At 43.3% G+C, this 23185-nt stretch overlaps 2 protein-coding genes across 4 annotated transcripts; one reads left to right on the top strand and one right to left on the bottom strand.

The window, feature by feature from the left end:
• Positions 1–2276: 2276 nt before the first annotated feature.
• LOC143001803 (alpha-tectorin) lies at positions 2277–15024 on the bottom strand. 3 transcript variants are annotated; one of them, XM_076151600.1, is made up of 25 exons: positions 14953–15024; positions 14749–14814; positions 14533–14568; positions 13485–13600; positions 12664–12942; positions 11436–11531; positions 11139–11304; positions 10556–10956; positions 9909–10479; positions 9230–9813; positions 8586–9132; positions 7904–8502; positions 7640–7797; positions 7125–7525; positions 6775–6971; positions 6303–6698; positions 5928–6211; positions 5467–5744; positions 5245–5364; positions 4957–5141; positions 4685–4845; positions 4287–4538; positions 4028–4187; positions 3784–3925; positions 2277–2746 (listed from the first exon to the last, which is right to left on the bottom strand). In XM_076151600.1, the coding sequence occupies exons 2-24, from the start codon at positions 14789–14791 to the stop codon at positions 3812–3814; spliced, it is 6144 nt and encodes a 2047-aa protein (XP_076007715.1). In that variant the 5' UTR covers positions 14792–14814; positions 14953–15024; the 3' UTR covers positions 2277–2746; positions 3784–3811. The 3 variants fall into 3 exon arrangements, with proteins under 3 accessions (XP_076007715.1, XP_076007714.1, XP_076007713.1); XM_076151599.1 differs by having other exon boundaries at positions 3826–3925; positions 14539–14568; positions 14953–15023; XM_076151598.1 differs by having other exon boundaries at positions 3826–3925; positions 14953–15023.
• A 6188-nt stretch (positions 15025–21212) lies between these two features.
• Positions 21213–21838, top strand: LOC143002136 (neurexophilin-1-like). Its single transcript, XM_076152092.1, has one exon. The coding sequence runs from the start codon at positions 21278–21280 to the stop codon at positions 21836–21838; it is 561 nt and encodes a 186-aa protein (XP_076008207.1). The 5' UTR covers positions 21213–21277.
• The last annotated feature ends 1347 nt before the right edge of the window (positions 21839–23185 follow it).

Consider the following 23185-nt stretch of genomic DNA (forward strand, 5'->3'; position numbering starts at 1 on the left):
CCCTCCGGTTCCCAAGCGACCCTCCGGTTCCCAAGCGGAAGCACTACCCGCTGAGACACTGCCTCCCTGTTGAAAGGTATATACAATGAAGAGATAGTCGACAGACATCTCTTCTTATTTTGAGAAGAGAGGAGAGACCAAGCCGACGGCGGAACGGCAGCAGAGGGGGAGGGGGTGGACGCGCAAACACCGGCAGCATCGGTAGGACAGCACAGTGACGAAGAAAAGGCAACGGCAATGGTCACAGTGACAGAAGAGACGCAGGAGGACTCAGCAAAATCAGCTGGACCAACAGGTGAAGTTATTACTGAGTGGACCTGAAAATTATATGGCTGGCTCAGCTAGAGAGTAATGCTATCTGAATAAATGTGTGTCTACATTGAGTTAAGAGTCATATCAAAATCACTTTAAGCTTTCTGATTCATGTTTATTGGTAGTTGAGATTGAATAGTCTGAATAGAATTTTGTATAGGCTGATATTAGAGGTGTAGTCAATAATTACTTTGCAAAGGGGCTAGCTATTCATATTATGATTACATGAATAAACTTAATCTTAAATCTTAAATATTAGTATTATCATTTTTATATCATAATAACTGAGTTATCCTTGTTTCATCATAGATATCTCCCAGTCAAGAGCAGAGCAGCCCATGCAGCCACACTGAAGAACTTCCCTCGACCCTATCAAGGGGACAGAAGACAGTGCTTCTCCAAAGACTGGTATAATGTAAATAATGTGTATTATGTATATAAGTTTTCATTTACAAAAATATGCAGCAACAGAGAAATAAAGCTGTATTGAACAAAATTGCAGGCCAGTGTGGTATTTCTAAACTTGAATAGGTTTGTTCCCAGTAAATGTTTGGTTCAGTACTATTAATGTACAATACTCCTTCACATCACCACTTTAGATTTATTTATAGGTTATAGTCTGTATATATATATATTTAAGTCTGTAAACATATATTTTTAGTCTGTATAAATATATTTTATTCTGCTGTTATTCAGTCTGGTCTGCTTTCTGTTCCAGATCCAAATCATTCAAAAAAAACTTTTGGCACTAAATTCAATTTTGCACTAAACTTAAATTTTTGCACTGTCAATTTCAATCTCTATATGCTGCTGCTGACGTCTCGTCACAAAGAATTTCAATGGACAGTATTACCCTGTGTTTTTCTGTGCAAATTTCAAGTTTTATATTTGTCTTTTTAAGGAAAAGGACTAGTCTATTTGAAAAACAATGACTTGACTAACACATATACAGATAGAAAACACATTCAAACAGGATTCTTGTGGAACTGTAAGTCAACTGTACCATTATTAGTCTATCTAGCCTTTATACAACAATAGCGTCATACGGCGTTTGATTTTGGTTGGCCCCCCCTAGATTTTCAGTGGCCCCATCTGGCCCCCCTTGGGAAAAATTTCTGCAGGCGCCACTGCTTCCCGGACAACTTTGGGCAAGATTGGGAGTTTTCCTGATGTGGGTCTGTGAAGCCCTTTGAGACATTGTATGCAATATTGGGCTCTACAAATAAAATTGAATTGACTTGACAAAAGAAGTCCATTGTACAGGCAAACAAAAGACAAAACCCTGGCACATGCCTCTTCTCTTGCTCCGGGAAAAACCCTAAGCCAGTGGTTCCCAAACTTTTTTCTTTTGCGCCCCTCCATTATAGATCAGAGGTTTTTTCGCGCTCTGGACGCTCATTCTCCTGCAGCGAGACGAAGGAGAGCCTTATTCATTTTCCTGAGTCGATACCTATTCATATCGCTCCTCTTCCGGTTCAATACCTACCATCCTTTGTATACACACACTCATCAGAAAACAAATTAAAGGCTTCAAAATCAAATAAAAGTTATAAATAGGAGATGGCTGATTAAACCCACTTTTTTCAGTCACATCGTTATAACGAAATCCATTATAATTATGTAATAAAAAGCAATTTTATCCTATTGCATTAAAACAATGTTTTATTTGACCCATTTAAACCAGCCCATGTTGTATATGATGTGATATGGTGTAATGTCCTAGTGTAATGGATTAATTTTTATCTTTGTGCCACTTCCAGGTATTTATTTATGACAAGGGATTTACACATTCTTGAAAGATAGATCGATTTATTATTTAGATTACATATTTATCTGATTGCATGAAAAACAATACATTTATGGTCCACATTTAAATATGGGGACAAAGAACGCTTCAGAGTTTCAGAACGATTAATCCATACTAGTACATATTGCATATATTAATTAATTTTTTGGACTGTACCTACAATATAGCACTCTTATCTGAAGTTCAGTATCTTGCTTAAAAACACCTCAACAAGCCCTCTAGGGAGGAGCTTATATGATATGATAGCGACAACACAAGTTCCCAAGTTCATATCGCAAATTGCTGCCCCCTAGTGTTATAAAGTCAAACATTGCACATTTCCACTCACACCCAAGCACAAAGCACAGGATAAGTACCAGGACCCACATAGAGGAATTTACATTTAGAATTAAGAATAGATTTTAAAAAGTTACAAACTGTTCCTTTTCAGACAGACAAAAGCCTTCAATCAAGCAGAAATTTGGCACAAATAACTGAGAATTCTTATTACTACGTTCACAATGACTTAGTAATTGCACACTGATAAATGCAGAGTGGTTGGCATCCAAATAATATCCAATCCAATGATAATCAGTGTCACCAGGGATGTCGACTTGATTTAGGGACTTCTCTGGATCACCTGTCTGACTGCAAGACAAAAAACAAAATTCCACATACAGTTAGCTCCATAAATATTTGGACATTGACACAATTTTCACAATTTTGGCTCTGTAGACCACCACAATGGACTTGAAATGAAACAATCAAGATGTGCTTTAAGTACAGACTTTCAGCTTTGATTTGAGGGTATTTACATCCAAATCAGGTGAACGGTGTAGGAATTACAACCATTTCTATATGTGCCTCCCTATTTTCAAGGGATCAAAAGTAATTGGACAATTGGCTGCTCAGCTGTTCCATGGCCAGGTGTGTGTTTTTCCCTAATTCTTTTCATTCACAAGGAGCAGATAAATGGCTTGGGCATGTATGGCTGCAAATGGAACTGGTTCCCTTGTATTTATTGACAATGTGACTGCTGACAAAATCATCAGGATGAATTCTAACGTGTTTCGGGCAATACTATCTGCTCATATTCAGCCAAATGCTTCAGAACTCATTGGAAGGGCGCTTCACAGTGCAGGTGGACAATGACCGGAAGCATACTGTGATAGCTACCAAAGAGTTTTTTAAGGCAAAGAAGTGGAATGGTATGCAATGGCCAAGTCAATCACCTGACCTTAAATCCAATTGAGCATTCATTTTACTTGGTGAAGACAAAACTGAAGGGATAATGCTCCAAGAACAAGCAGAAACTGAAGACAGTTGCAGTAGAAGCCTGACAGAGCATCACCAGGGACCAAACCCAACGTCTGGTGATGTTTATGGGTTCCAGACTGTCCAGGCTGTCATTGACTGAAAGGATTTGCCACCAATTATTAAAAGTGACAATTTGATCTATGATTGTTTGTCCATTACTTTTGATCCCTTGAAAATAGGGAGGCACATATAGAAATGGTTGTAATTCCTACACCGTTCACCTGATTTGGATGTAAATACCCTCAAATTAAAGCTGAAAGTCTGTACTTAAAGCACATCTTGATTGTTTCATTTCTAGTCCATTGTGGTGGTCTACAGAGCCAAAACTGTGAAAATTGTGTCAATGTCCAAATATTTATGGACCTTACTGTATGTTGTATCTTGATTTGGACCAACTTAATCAGCTGTACCTCCTCTGCCTGCAGCCGAAAAAGGTCCAAGCCAGATGTTTGCAGAGTCGTAGGTGGACAGATCCCTCGTAACTCTCTGGTGGTGACCTGGGTAGCAGTGCTGGAACACAACATTACAGGGTATAAGATGATGATTTGTCAAGACATGAAAATCTTGTGTCACATAAAACACACACACACACACCAATACAAAAGTACTTACAGCAGTGCAGTCGTTGTTTCTCAGAAGACACAGGTGGACATTGCAGTGCAGGTAGATGGACGTATAATTGGTGAAGGTGAACATGTTGAAGGAGAAACGGGCCACAGAGGAAATGCCATTCTGAAGAATCTCCACTGTTCCATCTGCTTGGTTTGGACACCTGCAAGTGTTTGGGCCGTTTTAGTGGCATTTTCAGACAGGGATTGCAATAAAGGGAGTCATTGTACGAACAAGAGCTGAAACAAAACAAATCCTTTACTCTGCAGTGATGAGCTCCCAGCGGACAGGGTAGCTAGCGTCATTGATAGGTGTGGCCCAGCAAGAGTCCATGACAGTTGAGATCTGTCGTTCATCAACTCCTTCTGTCCGCACCTCCACATACAACTTCTGGTCAACCACCCACTCAATGTTGCTGGCACTAGTGAGGGGGAAGCGGAATCCCTCATCTGAGAAGGGGATCATCCTCAAATGATATTGGCCCTGACCAACTGGAAGCTTCTTGCGCACAATGCTACAGAAAAAAAACAAAATAATGCAATGGAAGTTGAGACGGCACAACAACCACATCTTGAGAAACTTAAGTAATTAGCTTGAATGATTAAATGATATAATAATTATAAATATATCACAAAATAATAATTTTATTGCGATTGTTACCTCTCTACAGGGTTGATGCCCACATTCATAGACAGAGCCTGGTTCAGAGGGTAAACACAGCAGAAGAGCAGGTCGATGTTCCTCTGACGACTGATGTGGTTGCCATGGGTGTCCACATTGCCCTGGATGGTGTTCTCATACATGAAGTGTGTTCCATTGCTCTATAAGGTAGAGATGACAAAAAGGGGTACATCACACATTCTAATTGGAGCTTTCTTCAGCAGTTTTGAGAACACTTTTCATCTAAAATTCTATTTAGATTCGGTCTGTACCCTGAGAGCTGTGCCGCACAGCTGGTTATCATTATCAAATTGGAACACCAGTCGTCCGTCCTGGAGAGTCCCATTGCAGGATTCATCTCGGAGATGAAGGGCACCGAGATGGAAGCCTGCTTCAAACAGCTGGCAACGGGAAACAGACATGGTGGCTGAACTACTGGCGCAGGTGATGGATGAATCTATGGAAGACAGCAAAGCTATTGCATCACCTATGCTGACAGGAAGGCATAATTAATGTGCTCTCAAAGACATAGCAGTCTTTTAAATTGAAATTTCTCACACCATAGCTCTCATTGTTGGGACGCTGGTGACTCTCATCACAGAAACAGCCGTAAACACCATCCTCCTCACCGCACCACTCGTCCTCTGTGCAGTCCAGCTGTTCACAGGGGTCTGACACAGCTGTCATTGGGGAAAGAATCAGACAAGTGGTGGTTAAACAGAAACAACAGGTAACGGGTAACAAAAACCTTTGAGAGATGGATGAAATTGAGTGAAGCATACCACACAACAAGGCAGGGCGCCACTGGGTGATGTTCAACCCCAAAACAGAGCATGTTGTCTCATAGGCTGAGACAGCAGAACACAGCATGCCACTGGCTGGAGTGTAGAGGCAGAGATCATAGACACAGGAAGTGTAAAAGGGCTGGGGGTCAGAGTGCAGGTGACAGGCACTGAATGGACCGCTAGTGTTGGTGATGACACTGCAGAGCTCAGAGTATTCTTCAATGAAGGTACAATCATTCACTCCACCACCACGAGGGTCATCTGTGGATCCACATCTGCAGAAGATGGAGAGGAACACATTTGGCACAGGGAGGGATTTAGTTTCTGCTATTGTTGTCTGAAAATTTGGCTTTTCTCTTTCTGTGTGCTAAACATTGATAAATTGAAATCACATAATTTGACAGATGCCTGTTTGTGTAAAATGTGTATGTCGGATCGTTTCATTTACAGCAGCTCACCTTGTTTGACTTGTGGATGACTTCCAGCTCTGTCCAAAGTCATTATCATTTTGTGCCAGTGTGCCATTGGGGAATACTTTGTCATCTGCTGGGTCACCATTGAAGTTACCACACATCCCGATGACTCTTTCTTGGCGATGTTGGCTCAGTCTGACCAACAAAGAACTCCGGCCATCAAAGTGGACAGTCATATCACTGGTTTCAACCACAAAGTAGCTTCCCTGCCTTACCACCTCAGCTAAGGTGCCTACAGCTGTGGGAAGAGACACCTCACTGCCATTTACCTGGAAGAGGATGACAGATCAGAGCAGAGTCATTAACACACTACACTTACACCTGGTAGAAAATGTATCTGTTAAGTAATTAAAAGTTTACCTTTACTCTGGAGTTGGGGCCAATCGTGATGTGGACATTTTCTGTCTGACTTGAGAGAAATATATCCACCACTGACACGAATGACACACGGTTGTTGCCACGGTGATTATTGGTAGCTACTACTTGAAACTGCGTTTCGTTGGAGTTGTGCCTCGCACTCTCAGTGATGATGTAAGAGCACGTGCCCTGGAAATGAACCAGTTGCCCATCGAATGAAACGTAGTGGGGATCCCCCCAAACAGTGCATGTAGACCACGTATCAAAGCAGCCCAGCTCGTCATTTCTGATGGTGCACTCTTGTGTGGGGGTGCAAGATGCAGTAGAGCAGCGCAGGTCATTGGGAGCATAGCACTGACAATGCTGGGAGCAACCTTGTGTCCAGAAGGACTCACCAGCCTAGAACAGGAAATGGCAATTCAGACTGATTTGAGAAAGAAGGTGAAAATGTTACACAGTTGAATATGGGACTTACATTGTAGTAGAAGCCGTCATATTGGCAGCCACAACTTTCCACAGGGACACATGTTGACCCACTCCTGAGGAAACGGTCATTACAGAAACATCCCTCTGAACATACATGTTCACAGCTGGCATCGATGCTGCTGGCACAGGTGTGGCCACAGTCTGTACCACACAGCTCATAATGGCTGTTGGCTGGACAGGGAAGACCTTTAGGAGAACAAGTGAGGACAGACATTATTGCTATCAGATTGTCTTGTAATACATATATGTATTGCATAGAGTGTACATAGTAAAGACTGGTTTGGTGATAACATGACATTCAGTGGATTGTTATTTTCCCATGATAGAGTGCCTACTCACTGCAGGTGGTGTTCTGTCTCCAAGGGTAGATTCGAACATTAGCAGACTGACAGGCACTGACATATGCCTCAATGGCCCTGCACAGAAGATCCCGGCCATCGTTTCCAGACACACACACGTCAAACACACAGTCATTGAAATATGGTGCTGGGTTCACATCCTCGTGGCAGAAGCTGAAGGGGCCATCGGCTGCCTGAATCACCTCACACTGAGCTCTGGCAGGTGCCTCATTGGTACAGCGTGGACAGGATGAGCCACAGCCGTCACTGCAGGTGTAGTTGCCTGCCACCTTCCAAGAAGTTCCAAACTGAGATGGAGTGGAGGCCATCATTCCAGATGGAGTGCGAAAGTCATCATTCCGATTTCCATTGAAGTTCCCGCACAGTCCGCACGTTTGTCCACTGTTTTGATGAGAATGATAAAACTCACAAGATAGTTGATCGCTCAATAAAAACACATTGACACATTAAAAACTATTGCTTTTTTTTTTACAGGGAACAGTGAAAGGTGGGTACCTATAGTTCGAGGGAACAGAGATGGACACTTTGCTTCGTCCATCATAAGTGACACTCAAACCAAAATCAGCACTGATGAATGTGCGACGCCCACTTGCATAGACAGACACGCGACCTCCATTCAACAGGATGGGCAGATTTGCACTTACTCCATTCACCTGAAAAAATTTAGAGTCTTGTCAGGTTTTTTCTGTATATTTTTCGGTGTTATTCTTATGGATTAAGACTGTATTAAAGACCGAGTTAAAGTAAAGAACTACTTACTTTAACCAAGCCTCTCCTCTCTCTTGACATGTGCACTTGATAGCCCATCACGTTCACAAACACTTCAGCTGTGATTGAGACCTGTGAACCTCTCCAAGCTTCGTTTTTGGCCTCCACAGAAAACGGATGGAGCTCACCTGTCTGATTACACAGGGTTGCCAGAGTATAGCGACAGGTTCCCTGGAAGTCATAGGCTTGGCCATCAAAGGTGAGGTAGTGAGGGTCACCAGAGGCAGAGCAGGAGCCATGGCGGTTAGCATGGCAGCCAAACTCACCCTCCACTACACGACAGGACTCCTGCGGCCCACAGGTGTTGGAGACACAGTGGACTGCTCCAGTGGTGCCATTACAGCTACAAAAGCTCTGACATTCCTCACCATCCCAGAACTCTTCACCACCTTGCCGATAGCGGCCTTCATGATCGCATCCACAGGATGTTGGTGGCACACACTGGTGACCACTGAGGACAAAATCATCATCACACTGGCATCCTTCTTGGCATGAAGTGCCACAGGAGAAAGGGAAAGACAGGCTGGGGCAGGTGGAAGGGCAAACTGTTCCACAAAGTTCATAATGGCTGTTTGGGGGGCAGGTTTGTTCTAGAGAAAAGCAAAAATCTTTGTTAAAATACCACAAATTAATCTCAAAGCCAGTTGTCACATAAAGTAGAGAATCTGCTTACCACAGCCAGATGTGTTCCTCCAAGGTCCTATAGCAAAGCCTTTGTTTTGACATATCAGTGCATAGCTCTGCAGGAAGACACAGAGCATTGCTGGATCTCCAGTTGCTGTGAGGATGCATGATTCCACAAGCGCTTGGTGATCACTCGAGTTCAAACATGCAGCAAAAGGCCCACTGGGAGATACAAGGATGCTACAGCGATCATTGTCATTTGTCAAGTTTGTTTCAGGAACCTCATTTCTTCTCTCCACACAGTGTGCAGAAAGGGAGCCATCTCGCCAACTGTCTCCAAAGACCTGAGAGTCGTTGACCAGGACACCATTGGGTGTGTGGAAATCATCATGTGGGTTACCATTGTTGTTACCGCAGAGTCCACCTAGTGAATCATTGTAGATACTAGCTACAGTGACACGCACAAAGTGAGGCAAGACTGTTTGCACAGTGACACCAAAGGAGGTGTGAAGGATGATACTGTGAACGCTGCTGTGAAAGATCTGGATTCGGTTGGATGCTGAGCTGAAGGGAGGTCTGATGATCTGACCATCAACCTAGAAAGCAAGTTAAACGTGTCAGTGTCAAATGGTGCAAGTTCAGAAGATCTCAGTAAAGATCATGGAAATTTCAAAGCTTATTTGAAAGACTTACTTGTACTGTGCTGCTCTCTCCCATCTCAATGGACACTTGTGTGCCCTCAGCCTCAAACTTCAGCACCCGTGCAAAACCCTGCCGGCCTCTGGGCACTCTTTCTGCTGTCACTGCAAAATGGGGGTGGCTGGACTCTCCCATTACTTTAGCGAGGGTCAATTGGCATGCCCCTGGATACTGGAATTTCAGTCGATCAAACGTATGATATGATGTTGGGCCGTTGATCCAGCATGCTGTATAACTTCTAGGTCTGCATCCTCGTTCTCCGTCCTGCACTCTGCAAGTCTCTTGTGGACTACAAGCATAGGAGTGACATGTCATGGCACCAAACCTACATGTACATCGCCTCCCACAGTCCTGATCTAGTATCACTGTTGCTCCAGAGGGGTAGTAACGTCCCTCAAAGCTGCAGCCACACTGGGAATGAGGGACGCAGGCACCAGCACTGAGGACATAGCCTGAATTGCAGATGCAGCTCTCCTGAGCAGGAAGAGGGCAGCCATGGGTGGAATTTGGATTGACACAGGTAGCAGGACATCCTGTGCCTTGGGACTCAAAGTGACTGTTGGCTGGGCAGGGGATTTCTGGAAACATTAAAATAAATTATCTCGGCATTACGGAAATTACACCAGAAGGAGAATAAGGCCAAATGTTATAGGCCTGTAGTAGTTAGACTTACCACAGAATCCTGGACTCCTCCATCTTGGCAATTGTACACGATTTTGCTGACACAGATTTGCATACACAGTTAATGCGCTGCACAGAATAGGTTGGTACCCTTCACCCACACACAGATCAATCACACAATTCTCCACGTGTGACTGTGGGGGAAGCCCTCGATGGCAAGCAGCAAAAGGTCCAGAGCTGCTCTGCAGGATACCACAGTGAGCAGCACTGTTGTATAGATCTGTCTGTGCTCGGGAGCAGGCATGACAGTCCTGACACACAGCCTCACAACCAGGCTCATCATCCCCTGAGGCTCTCCAGCTCTGAGCAAAAGCCACATCAGAGCTCACGACTTGGCCATGACGGGTTCTGAAGTCATCGCTGGGATTATTGTTGAAGTCTCCACACAGGCCACATGTTGCATTCTGGTAAGTGTAGGGCACACCAACTCTGACATAGCTGTAGGTGTCGAACGATACCGCCAAACCAAAGTCAGTGCTGACAACCACATGGAAACCTGACTGATAAACCTGGATTTTGCCATTGTTGAGGGAGAATGGAGTGACTGCAAAGGTCCCATTAACCTGCAAGCACAACAATAATTACCTCTAGAGGAACCAATGTGGGTTTTGAATAATAAACTCACAGGACGATACTCACCTTAGCTTTACCACGTTGTCCTTTGACAAGCTCAATCATTTGGTTATAGACAAAGACTTTCACCAGTCGGGTCCAAGACACTCTGCTGCTCCCCCTGTGCTCATTCTTCCCCTCTACTCTGTAATAGGGCAACCCATGACCACACTGCTCAGAGAGAACATAGGTACAGGTGCCCTGGTAGTCAAACCGAGCCCCATCAGTGGTATGGTAATGTGGATCACCACTGATGACGCAATAGCCTCTCCGCACTGAATGGCAGGAGAACTGAAAGGAGCTAGGACGGCAGACTTGGGAAAAGGAACAGGGTTGGTCGCGGCACTGCAGGCCTGTTGATGTGCAGGTACATTTCTGTGCACACGTATTGTCGCTCCAGAATGAGTCACCCAGCGGCACAGTTTGACCTTGAAAAGAATAAAAGAAAAACGTAAAGTGAAGATCATATACAATTGATTTTATCATTTGATTTTAAAAGGAAATGTTTGGGCCAGGCCAGTGTAACGAAGTGACAACATAGCACACTATGTACTCTAAAAATACAAACAAAATGCTAGGACACAATGCCAGTAGTACCCTCTAAACTTACCACCAAAAGTGCAGCGCCTCGTTACGCTGTCTGTCTGAAAGGCCCAGCGGCCATTTACACGGACATTGCTGGTGAGGCGGAAAGTTGACCTACTGCCTGTTGCAAGGCGAGTCATTGATCCGGGGATGCTGAAATACTGAGTTGATCCAACTGTGTCAAAGCCAGCCTGGAAATAAAAGTCAAACAGACTAAATAAAGTTCATGTTTTTTTGAGTAAATAAACAGTCAGTATGCTGCAATGCATGGCCAAAACAATACTATAGCTGTATTCATGTAATACACCTGCTATCACTTTACCTGCACAAGGCGGGTGGTTTCAGCGAGTACCCCATAGTTCATCAGGACAAATGACTTTTGGCCACCAGAGATCAACACTGCTTGGAAAGTTGAGCCCTGGAAATAGAAGTCACAGAAGTCAGCCACACCGACCGACCGACCGACCGACCGACCGACCGACCGACCGACCGACCGACCGACCGACCGACCGACCGACCGACCGACCGACCGACCGACCGACCGACCGACCGACCGACCGACCGACCGACCGACCGACCGACCGACCGACCGACCGACCGACCGACCGACCGACCGACCGACCGACCGACCGACCGACCGACCGACCGACCGACCGACCGACCGACCGACCGACCGACCGACCGACCGACCGACCGACCGACCGACCGACCGACCGACCGACCGACCGACCGACCGACCGACCGACCGACCGACCGACCGACCGACCGACCGACCGACCGACCGACCGACCGACCGACCGACCGACCGACCGACCGACCGACCGACCGACCGACCGACCGACCGACCGACCGACCGACCGACCGACCGACCGACCGACCGACCGACCGACCGACCGACCGACCGACCGACCGACCGACCGACCGACCGACCGACCGACCGACCGACCGACCGACCGACCGACCGACCGACCGACCGACCGACCGACCGACCGACCGACCGACCGACCGACCGACCGACCGACCGACCGACCGACCGACCGACCGACCGACCGACCGACCGACCGACCGACCGACCGACCGACCGACCGACCGACCGACCGACCGACCGACCGACCGACCGACCGACCGACCGACCGACCGACCGACCGACCGACCGACCGACCGACCGACCGACCGACCGACCGACCGACCGACCGACCGACCGACCGACCGACCGACCGACCGACCGACCGACCGACCGACCGACCGACCGACCGACCGACCGACCGACCGACCGACCGACCGACCGACCGACCGACCGACCGACCGACCGACCGACCGACCGACCGACCGACCGACCGACCGACCGACCGACCGACCGACCGACCGACCGACCGACCGACCGACCGACCGACCGACCGACCGACCGACCGACCGACCGACCGACCGACCGACCGACCGACCGACCGACCGACCGACAGACAGACAGACAGACAGACAGACAGACAGACAGACAGACAGACAGACAGACAGACAGACAGACAGACAGACAAACAATTAAGTAGACTTACTGTTCCGGTACGTGAATAGTATTGCACCCCAGACCATGTTGCCACAAACACCCAGTTGGCATTGAAGTTTGAACCTGGGAAGTACTGATTGATGTCCTGAGTAGCTTGTTGAAGGACACTGCCACTGGTGTACTGCCTGTAGTAGATTTGACCACTTTGTCTGTTGTCCAGATCTGTCCAGAATGGCGCTATGATGTCTCTGGATTGACGAGCTGGGAACCTGTGAGGCACAAATCTGGACCACGGTGCACTAAATGTAAGGTGCCCATTGTGATTGACCTGGAAACAAATGAATGCTTCAGTCAGATTTGAGAATGAATACAAGTTTACTTACATCTTTGACAATTACACTGTTGAAATACTTTTCATTTTGATCTGCAACTAGTTCACTGCAGGTAGTTATTTTACAACTTCCTAATCAACATCTCTTTCCTTTCTGTGTGTCTCTCTCTTCGCCCCCTCCCCCACTTTCTTTATCAAAAAAACAATCTCCAAAATGTCCCATAACTGTATGCTCACTGTCATGTCAAATGCTTTCTTCAATAAAAATATACCAAAAAAAATGTTTTTACTGACAACTTAACATAATAAATGTGATATAACTAATGGTAAATGATATAGTAATCTACAAAATAGACACATTGATAAATAGCATGCAAAAACATATTTTGGTTATTGTTTTTATACTTTGCATTGGAGCTAATTTAAAGAATGTTGATGGTTCTTGATCATCAGTGCCTGGGAATAGAAAAACATTACAAAATATTCTACAATCAATTATATTTTACAAAACATTATGGTGAAGTATTATTTTCACATACGTAAATCTGATTGTATGTCCGTCCAAAATAGGGAAAGGGCCGCTGGAGACGAATTTGAGGAGAACTTCCATCATCTGTCCGAGGGCTTTGAGTTCCAGATGTTGGGTAAAACAGCCCTATGAAGAACAACCATGATGTTCACAATAAAATAATGTCATTGGTAATGTGAAAGTTTAAATACTGTTCTTACTCATGTATCATTATAAGTGTAACAAATGCTGTACTGTGTTCCACATAAATGTTGTTTTTTTTGACAACCATCATTCCCATTAAAATCCATAATGTGCAATTGTTGATATCTTTATATTTAAAACAAAATGAAAACTTGATTAACGGAATTAAATTGTTCATGGAATAATTCTACCTTGGACAAAATTTTCCGCAAAATTGTATTTGACTGTGCACTATTTTCTTTTATGACTCTGACTCATAACAATGTTCCCTCTAAGCTGCGCGCGTGCACAATCGCGCACTACTCGCACATTCTCAGCGCACAAGAAAATCTATGCTGCGCATAAAATAAAATTCAACATAAACTGTAAATGAGTTAGACCAATTTTTTTCTGTACCATTTTGCAATGTAACTCAGTTCGCGGACAGCCCCCCCCCCCCCCCAGATGTTGCTCACAGTGGTCCTCAGTGTGCTCAAGGAGCTTGTGTGTATGCCCAGACACATGAAAAATTAGAGGGAACATTGCTCATATGCATAAACCTGATGACCCTGTCTCCGTAAGTGTGTGTTGTAATGTGTGTTGAATTTGCTCTTACAGAGTGAATTATTTTTGTACATCATGTGTAAAATGTTGTGATGTAGTTGTTCCTCAAATTGCAAAGCGTGCAACTTTTTTTTTTTGAACTTTTTTTAATCGCGTCATCGAGGTTTGATTTGTGAACTTATTTTGGATGACAGAAAATACTCAAATATTTCTTATAAGGACACAATTTTTCTGGAAAATTGTATTTGTCTGTGCAATATTTTCTTTTATGTGCTCAAAATTTTGCATTGCAACCACTACATTGGCATAATTAAAGCAATTGACCAAAGTACACTTACGCGCAGTCTGGGAAGTCACAGCACCTATAACTTAAATTAGAAATAAAACATGAATAGGATGAATAAGTAAAAATGCAGTTGATTTTTTGATTCAAGAATATAATGAAATTCTGCCAATATGAAGAAAAAAAATCTCTTAAAAAGGGGAAAATGTGTTAATATACAAATATGAAACATAACGAACAAAAAATTAATTTAAAATGTACTTACATGTCCCCAATACCAGCACATGAAGCATGACCTGATGTCCCATTCTTGCAGGTTCACAACTCAGCTCTACGAAACATAGATGAATTCATTACAAGTCACAACAAATAAAAACAACATCCACTATTACAGCTTAGCACTCACATATTCGGATATCTATACAATTTCGGAAATTGAAGTTGCAATTGTTCAAAATAACATAATCACCAGTTCAAATGCAGCCTTTGCTCTTCTCGTCACCCTTAAGACTGACAGCCTCTCAGTCTGAGGGCGTTATATACAGTAAATGCTGGCACAGGCTCACAAATATGTTGTATGACCAGTTGCAGAAATATCCGTGAAAAAACTTCCTTGTAACAAATGAAACAAACAGGTCGTCATGGGAGTATATAGACAATTAAAGATTATCTTGCTGTACAATTGGTGTATGTGCATGCAATTGAGCACCTTGGTCTGAATTCTGTATAAAGATGTATTGCCTCGTCTAAACACTTAATCATGTCTACAGTAGTTTTATTTAGTAATTTATTTCGCATCCTCACATTTCTATTTTAAACAGTACAGTATTTTTTATCTCTTGCCTATCATAACAAAATCCTAAGTAAAAGTTATTGATGGTTATGAAATGAATATATGCTCGGTCTGAGTTGACTAGATCTGCTAACGCTGTTGCTGCTGCAGTTAAGAGAGACTTGCTGCTTTAAATAAGAAACAAATAACGAGCTGCCTCAAACATAATTTCAAGCAAAATTAGAAACAAATCTCCAGCAAAATTAGGGACAAATCTGCTAGACTTTGGAGATCTAGGCAGATGAAGCTGGAGAGGAAGTGGTTGTGCAATGCTGAGGGGGTTTGTCAACTGAGATATGGTGTGTCGTTTCTGATTTAATTTGGATGGTCCCTATTCAAGTACATTTTGAATCAAATAAATAATTATGGCATAAGCTCAAATAGAAGTGTCAATTCTTACCAACTCATGTCAACTTTATTTCTATTGCCCAATATCACTAAATGTCTCAAAGGGCTTTACAGAGCAAACAGGTCCTTGTTGATGATGATTCAGTATGATGCACATGCCAATCATGTAAGAACATTGGTATGTGTGTAATTATACAAAATAACCACACCTCACAGCATCCTCATAAAAAGCGACAAGGTGTGTTTCTCCACGATGTCACATTTTTAGTTAAGATAAGTGAACACAGAATTAGTGTGACAGAATGCACAGAGCGCGATTTTACACTGGTGAAATGGATGTGTTTTTGATGAAGCGGTCCATTAAGGGCGATAAGTCATAATTCAACAAATGACTCATTGACAGTGCAGCACAGGTAACGCCTTCATATTGTTTGTTTTTGATTAGTTGTGACATTGTTCCTCATGATAATTAACATAACTGGAGATCGAGTGCGTATGTGCTTTCATGAGCACCATTCCCAGGAACACCTTGCCAGAAACATTGTTCAAGGTACTTTCATTTCATCCACATTCGTATTTTTCATTTGCGTTAACACATTCTAGTAGTGGTCGAATGGAACCACCCTATCATGTCACAGTTATTTATGACATGAGTTGTTATGGAGTTGTCATGTGCCATAATGGAAAGCTCCAGGGCTCTATTTGCGTTGATTGTTCTAATGTTCTAAATCCTGAGAATGGAAATGCCTGACGCCAATATAACAAAACTTGAAGACGCTTTCTCAACAAACAAAAACTGTCTTAAGAATACAGAGCCAGGGAGCATGGAAAAACTTGGGTGGATGGATAGGGTGTGTTTTGTTGTTTTTTGGCTTCTATAGAGGAACAAAGTGGGTGTAGCAAAGAACTTGGTATTGGTTTAAAGTTTAATCTGCATGACAATCAGTAACACATTTCTTCCTGGTTCTTAACACGAAACCTTGCACCCAAATCAACCTCGTTTTCTAACCAAGCTTTCCTCATATGAATTTGATATGACATATGATGTCATCACAGAATTAAACCAGTGGCATAGAGAAGAGGTCACCATAATGACAAGGGTTCCTTTAATAAAGCATTGTGTTGTAGGTGAATAAGAGTGTTAGATGCCTAGGTGCACCTTACTTATCAAACTGGGGTATAAAATGGCATAATGACCACATTCCATTTTGTTGTGCCAGTGCACTTCCAAGACCAAAGCAATGTGCGTTCTGGCTCACTGCCATGGCCTACTGGCATTAAAGCTATTAGTTACACCATTATCCTATAATGACAAGAACTTGTATCCAGACTGAATCATAGCCGTAACCTCTATTGGGTTAATGTCTACTGGCGACAGGACAGTGAGTGACATGGTGCCTGAACACAGGTAACACAGGTGATGGATGAGTCTAACAAAGAAAGAAACAACAAAAAGTTACTACACATCCCGATGATCCTTTCTTGGCACTGTTGGCTCAGTCTGACCAGTAATGAACTCCGGCCATCAAAGTGTACTGTCATGTAACTGGTTTCAACCACAAAGTAACTTCTCTGCCTTACCACCACAGCTAAGGTGCCTACAGCTGTGGAAGAGCAGCTCACTGCCATTTACCTGACGGAGGGGAGAGAGACATACAAGAGGGAGAGAAAAAGAAAATCATCATCTATGCTCATGCCACATATGGAAAATGACACATTGTCACCATAACTAAAAGTTTACCTTTACACTGTAGTTGGGGCAAATCCCGGCTGATTTGACAGGTATACATCCACCACTGACACAAATGACAAGCGTGTGGGGATGCAAGACGCAGAGAGCAACACAGGTCATTGGGAGCATAGCACTGACATTGACAAAACTAGGGCAAGATCGTCACTGGTGTATTTGAGTGAGAACACTAGTGACCAATTGCTAATTTTATGTCATTGATATTCATGTCGTGAAAAAGAGTAAGAAAAGGACGTAAAACCCCTTTCCTCTGAGAAACACTGTAATTGGACTTGATCGGCCTAACCTGCTGTGTCCGGGAATTCCTCATTGTCGTGATCCCGCCCATGGCACAGTTATCAGTTTTCAACTTCCTTTTACCGCAATTATTTTTTAAACCATTTCCAGTAAACTTGGTCTTAAAAAAAAAAACAGAAATAAGATTAAATCTGTGTTCCCAGGTTGAGACTAAACCTTTGCTTTTTTTCCCCCCCAGCCTCCTTCCTGGTCTCAGCAGGTTTGCGGACAGTAAGAGAGGCCTGAATGCTTTTACATGTAACAAGTTATTATAATAATTATATTATAATTATAATCCGTTTTACCAAGCGTGTTAGAGATTTGTGAGATAGCTGAAGGTATGACGCAGAGGAGGAAGTAAGTACCGCACTCTCACGCGACGCTCAACCATGGCATGTAAGCAGGAACATTTACAGACTACTAAAACTTAACTATGTAGCAGTCCCGCATAGGATTAAGATACTTTATTCTGGTCATGTTGCATGCAATTCACGGCAATCACATGCAATTGATATTTGTCATATCGCACACACAAACACATGCACAACAGGGCAGCCATTCTACGGTGCCCGTGGAGCAGTTGGGGGTTCGGTGCCTTGCTCAGGGGCACCTCGGCAGTGCCCTGTAGGCAAACTGGCAACTCACCAGCTACCAGTCCACTTACTTGGTCCATACGCGACTCGAACCAGCAACCCTCCGGTTCCCAAGCTGAATCCCTATGGACTGAGCTACTGCCGCCCCCAACACTTAGATATTAATTAATAGTGTATATATTACTGTAGTTAATAGTTAAAACTGCTACATTTAACAGCTTGAACCGGAATATTACTATCAAAACAGAATATCTCCTAACTTACAGGCTTATACTGTAATGGCGTTGTTATGGAGTTGTCATGTGCCACAATACAAAGCTCCAGAGATTGTCTCACGGAAACAGATCTCCGAAAAAGTTGGGTATTTACCGAATGTTCTTTGAACACTAGCCAGACACACAGTCATCAAATGTCACCCTAGAAGCGTCTTTGTGCCAATTGTTCTAATTAGAGCAAATCATGAGAATGGAAATGCCTGACCCCAATATAACCAAAAACTCAGACTCTCTCAACAAACAGAAAAAACTTGTGAATCTCCATTAGAATTCTAAAGAATACAGAGCTGGGGAACACAGGACCCAGGGAGCATTGAAAACTGAGGTGGACGGACAAGGTGTGTTGTTTTTGGCTTCTGTAGAAGAACAAAGTGGGTGTGAGCAAATTATCATTTTTGTAAGCTCTGGACTCCTTGCTCTTTAAGTTGCTTAAGCAACTACAAGTACTCACATTATAGGAAGGTGAGGTGTACAGGGAGGGACATGCCCAGGGACTAGTTTTAATTAAGTTGTTTTACTTCCCTATTACTGTAGCTTCATAGGTCTGAGAGTTGAGTGATGTCTTTCCATAATGATCAGAACTTCTCCCAGTAAACCCGGTCTAATGATCACAATATCAATATGCATTGTGCAATATGTAACCTTCATCGATTTGCAATTTTTTTTTACTTGGTTGTATTGTTGTACTTCTGTTAGGCTCTTTACTTTTGTTAGGCTCTTATTTTATTTTAATGCCATTTATTGCTTTGCACTATCCACTGTAACAACGTGAATTTCCCCGTTGTAGGATGAATAAAGGATTATTTTATCTCTTAGTTCAGGGGTGTCAAACTCAAATACACAGTCGGCCAAAATTAAAAAAAACTGGGACTAAGTCGGGGGCCAGAGTCCATATTTTTGGAAAAATGGACTACAATACAATTATAAATAGGCTCTTATTTTATCTTAATGCCCTTTATTGCTTTGCACTATCCACTTTGCTGCTGCAACATGTGAATTTCCCCATTGTATGACAAATAAAGGATTATCTCATCTTTAACACATGGGGAAGTTTCAAATAAGAGATACAGAAAAAACTTATGCCTCTCTCTATCTGTAACATTTCAAGTTAACTTTCAATGGGAAGGTTTTTTTTAAACAGAACAACTAAACCAAAGTAAAATAATTTCCTTCAATGAAAATCAAACAATTCAACTATTCACAGTCCATGTCTTGGAGTAGTAAGACAAAAGTGACGAACATAGAGAGCATTTGAGCAGCTTTGGGACGAAGTTGGGGAATTGTGTCGGGGATGAAACGAGGAAACAGAGTCATACTTTGACTTGAGCGTGTCACTACACTGGCGTTCAATCAGCTCCATTTGGAGTTTGGTTGTTGCGCGTTCCACGTCAACTGCCCCGCCCCTGAAGCTGCGAGTTGAGCACATCGAGATGGCTCGTGATGTCACACAGAACGCACTCGCACAGCATTCTGGGATGTGTAGTATTAGCGGTGCATGCGCTATATACCAGCTCTAATACACATTTGATATGATCTCGCGGGGCAAATATAAAAACACTGTGCAGGCCTGAGTTTGACACCCCTGTCTTAGTTCAAACAGCTCTACATCGACCGAGTTAAAACTGCAGCTGTCTGCACTACGCTACCTAACCACACGATGGCAGTAGCACATTATGATTGGATCCTGAACCATCAATGCAAATGAACTGTCCCACAAAAATGTGTTAACCGAACCATTTGGTATTCATCACCCAGAAGTTAATGTCAAGGTTTTTGTGACAAAGCAAGGAAGAGGCCGACCGACATGAAGAGAGCAAGAGATATGGCACAGTAGCCTATATCGTGTGTGTTCTGGGGGCCAGGAAAGAGAGCGTGGGAGAGAGAGCCAATACAGAGACAGCAGGGCTGGGTGTTTAAACTCTTGAGATCTGAGAAAGCTTCCCAGTCTGTGTGCGGGGTCTTAAGCAGCAACCAGTCGATTTACTGCTGATGCACAGCAACCACCGACTGCTTCTCCCAGCTTTTACTGTGAATGTCTCGACTTAAAATGGATTTGTATTGACTTCCTAAAATTATTTGGACAATAGAAACTGTATGACAGAGTGGATGGATCTTCTGACAGCTATTTCTACACTATGGACATGTGTGGCCGGCAGTGGTTTGTTTGGATTCTTCTGAAAGGGACCATCTGTCTGGTAAGTAATGGAAAGTATTGAAAATGCCCATAAGACATTTTGAGTCAACTATAGATTAAAAAAAAATGTTTGATCAGAACTATACTTAGACTGCAAAGAACTAGCATGTATTTGCAGTTTTACTTAATATCTTAAGACTGTTAATCAAGTAGCATATTGAACATGCCTTATTGTGCTTATTTCAGACCACATTACAGTATTTAAACCACTTCAATATATTTTTAACTTACTATTCATAAGTTAAATACGCTATTTTTCATTTTGAGTACATTTTCACCGCCTATTTAACTTAAATGTCTATTCAGGAATGTCACATTTCTTTCCTGATTTTTTTTCTAGTTGGTTCTTGCACAAGACAATCCACAGAGCAAATTCAGCTTTGCCACAGAAGAATCTACTGACCTCACCAGACAACAAGACGCTCCTGTAGAGAAGACCTGGAAGCTTCAACCCAGGAGTCTGACTCAGAACATCAAAGTTCCTGTTAGTGTCCCCATCCCTCTTTCAAAGCAAGGGTTTTGGGAAATGCATGGAGTTACCTCCCAATCTCAGTCGGACTCATCTCTAAAGATAAAGCTTCACCCCATCGTGAAAGCTCAAGGAACTTCCAAGTTTTCCAGGATGTTCAGTTGGGGGGACTTTTATTCAAACATCAAGACAGTCAAATTGAATTTCCTGATAATGGGTAAGATTGTGGATCATGGGAATGGTTCCCTCGGAGTCTACTTCCGCCACAACTCCACAGGTGTGGGCAATGTGTCCGTCAGTCTTGTCCCACCTATGAAAGAGGTAGAGTTTGACCTGGAACGCCAAAGCGTGGTCAACCCCAAAGACTCAAAGACCTTCAACTGCAGAGTGGACTATGAGAAAACCGAGCGCAACAAGAAGGTGATGCTGTGTAACTATGACCCGTCAAAGACGTGCGCTCAGGAGCAGACTCAGAGCCACGTGACCTGGATGTGCTCCAAGCCCTTCCAGGTCATCTGCATTTATGTGTCTTTCTACAGCACAGATTACAGGCTGGTTCAAAAGATCTGCCCAGACTACAGCCACCATAATCAAGGACCCTACCTGCCCTCAGGTTAACCAGGGATTTAAACCTATGGCACAAGAGGATGGGGTTCCAGTGGACCCACAAAAGTTAGGACATCAAGTATAGTATCTCTCGTACAGTGCCTAGTATTTACTTCACAACAGTTTCTGTAAATTTGTTAGTAAATCATCTCTATTGTTGTAGATTACAAAACTAATACTGGCTTGCCTTCATTAAATTTGTCTAATTTTGCAGCTCTCGTTATATAATCACTGAAACTAAACATGTAATATTCTCGACTTTGTTAAGCCGGGAACGTCTTCAACTTTGAATGTATTTATACACAAATGTGTAGATATTAGACATCAGGAAGGTGATAGACAAGGACTGATGATTAAATGTTAACATGGTACTGTGGGAAGAAGTACATATTAGTTTACATTCAGTGCCATTAATCTGTTCACATACTTATGTCAGTTACTTAGTCATCTCTGAAATGTTTCCTTGCAAAATATACTGAAAGAATGGTAACAGAGGATTTGGGTGGTTGTTTTCGGAACAGGGAAGAACATTTCTAAAAGCTACATTTGTGTTCTTTTGTGTTAAGCGGATAAATGAACCGGCAGGGATACTGTACCATATTAGTAATGCTGTGACTTTGGCTTGTACGCGTCATCTCAATGTTCGAAGATATGTTGTCCTCAAGCTCCTGTACATTCACATTGTACTGCCAAATAAAAGAGGAATACCATTAAAACATTAAATACTTAAATGACTTTTACTTTCGGCCATAGAAGAGTGAATGGGGCTACATCTGTGTCTCGACTCAAGACTATTCTGGGCTCTGTAACGTTGCGAGGATTCTAACTTTTTATAGATTTGTTTGTTTGAGTTTAGCTGCGTCATTGAACTGTTGTCAGGGGACCCACATATTGCAGCTGACCCAGCACTCGCTATAATACCTTGTGACCCTTTCTTTCATACACATATTGCCAACTGATCTATCGAGCTGACCAAACAAACCTCACAGCTGACATGAGGGGTTTGAGTTCACGGTGATGATGGTTAAGAGATACCTAACATCACCATCTCTTCACCAATCAGCAGCTTGCATGAATTCTTTTTACCTCACGTGTTAAATGGCCATTGCATACCTCCACCAAGGTCTCCAGTTATGACCAAGTAGTCCTCATTCCTCATAACTTAAAAGGAAATATGAAGAATTTTGTCGTGCTCACCCCCCCACTCCTTGGCGGAAGTGTGAACTGGTATACAGCAGCGAGTTCAGGCTCCTGTGGGACTTTGACAAGCAGAGACACGTTTGATAGGGACTCAGGGATAGTACATAGTTACACACAATTACATGGACTTCATTCACTGACGAGTTATTTCCTTATGAA

This window comes from Genypterus blacodes, unplaced genomic scaffold, assembly GCF_046128005.1.
Source record: "Genypterus blacodes isolate CSIRO-AG114 ecotype Tasmania unplaced genomic scaffold, CSIRO-AGI_Gbla_v1 ptg000055l_1, whole genome shotgun sequence".
Taxonomy (NCBI): domain Eukaryota; kingdom Metazoa; phylum Chordata; class Actinopteri; order Ophidiiformes; family Ophidiidae; genus Genypterus; species Genypterus blacodes.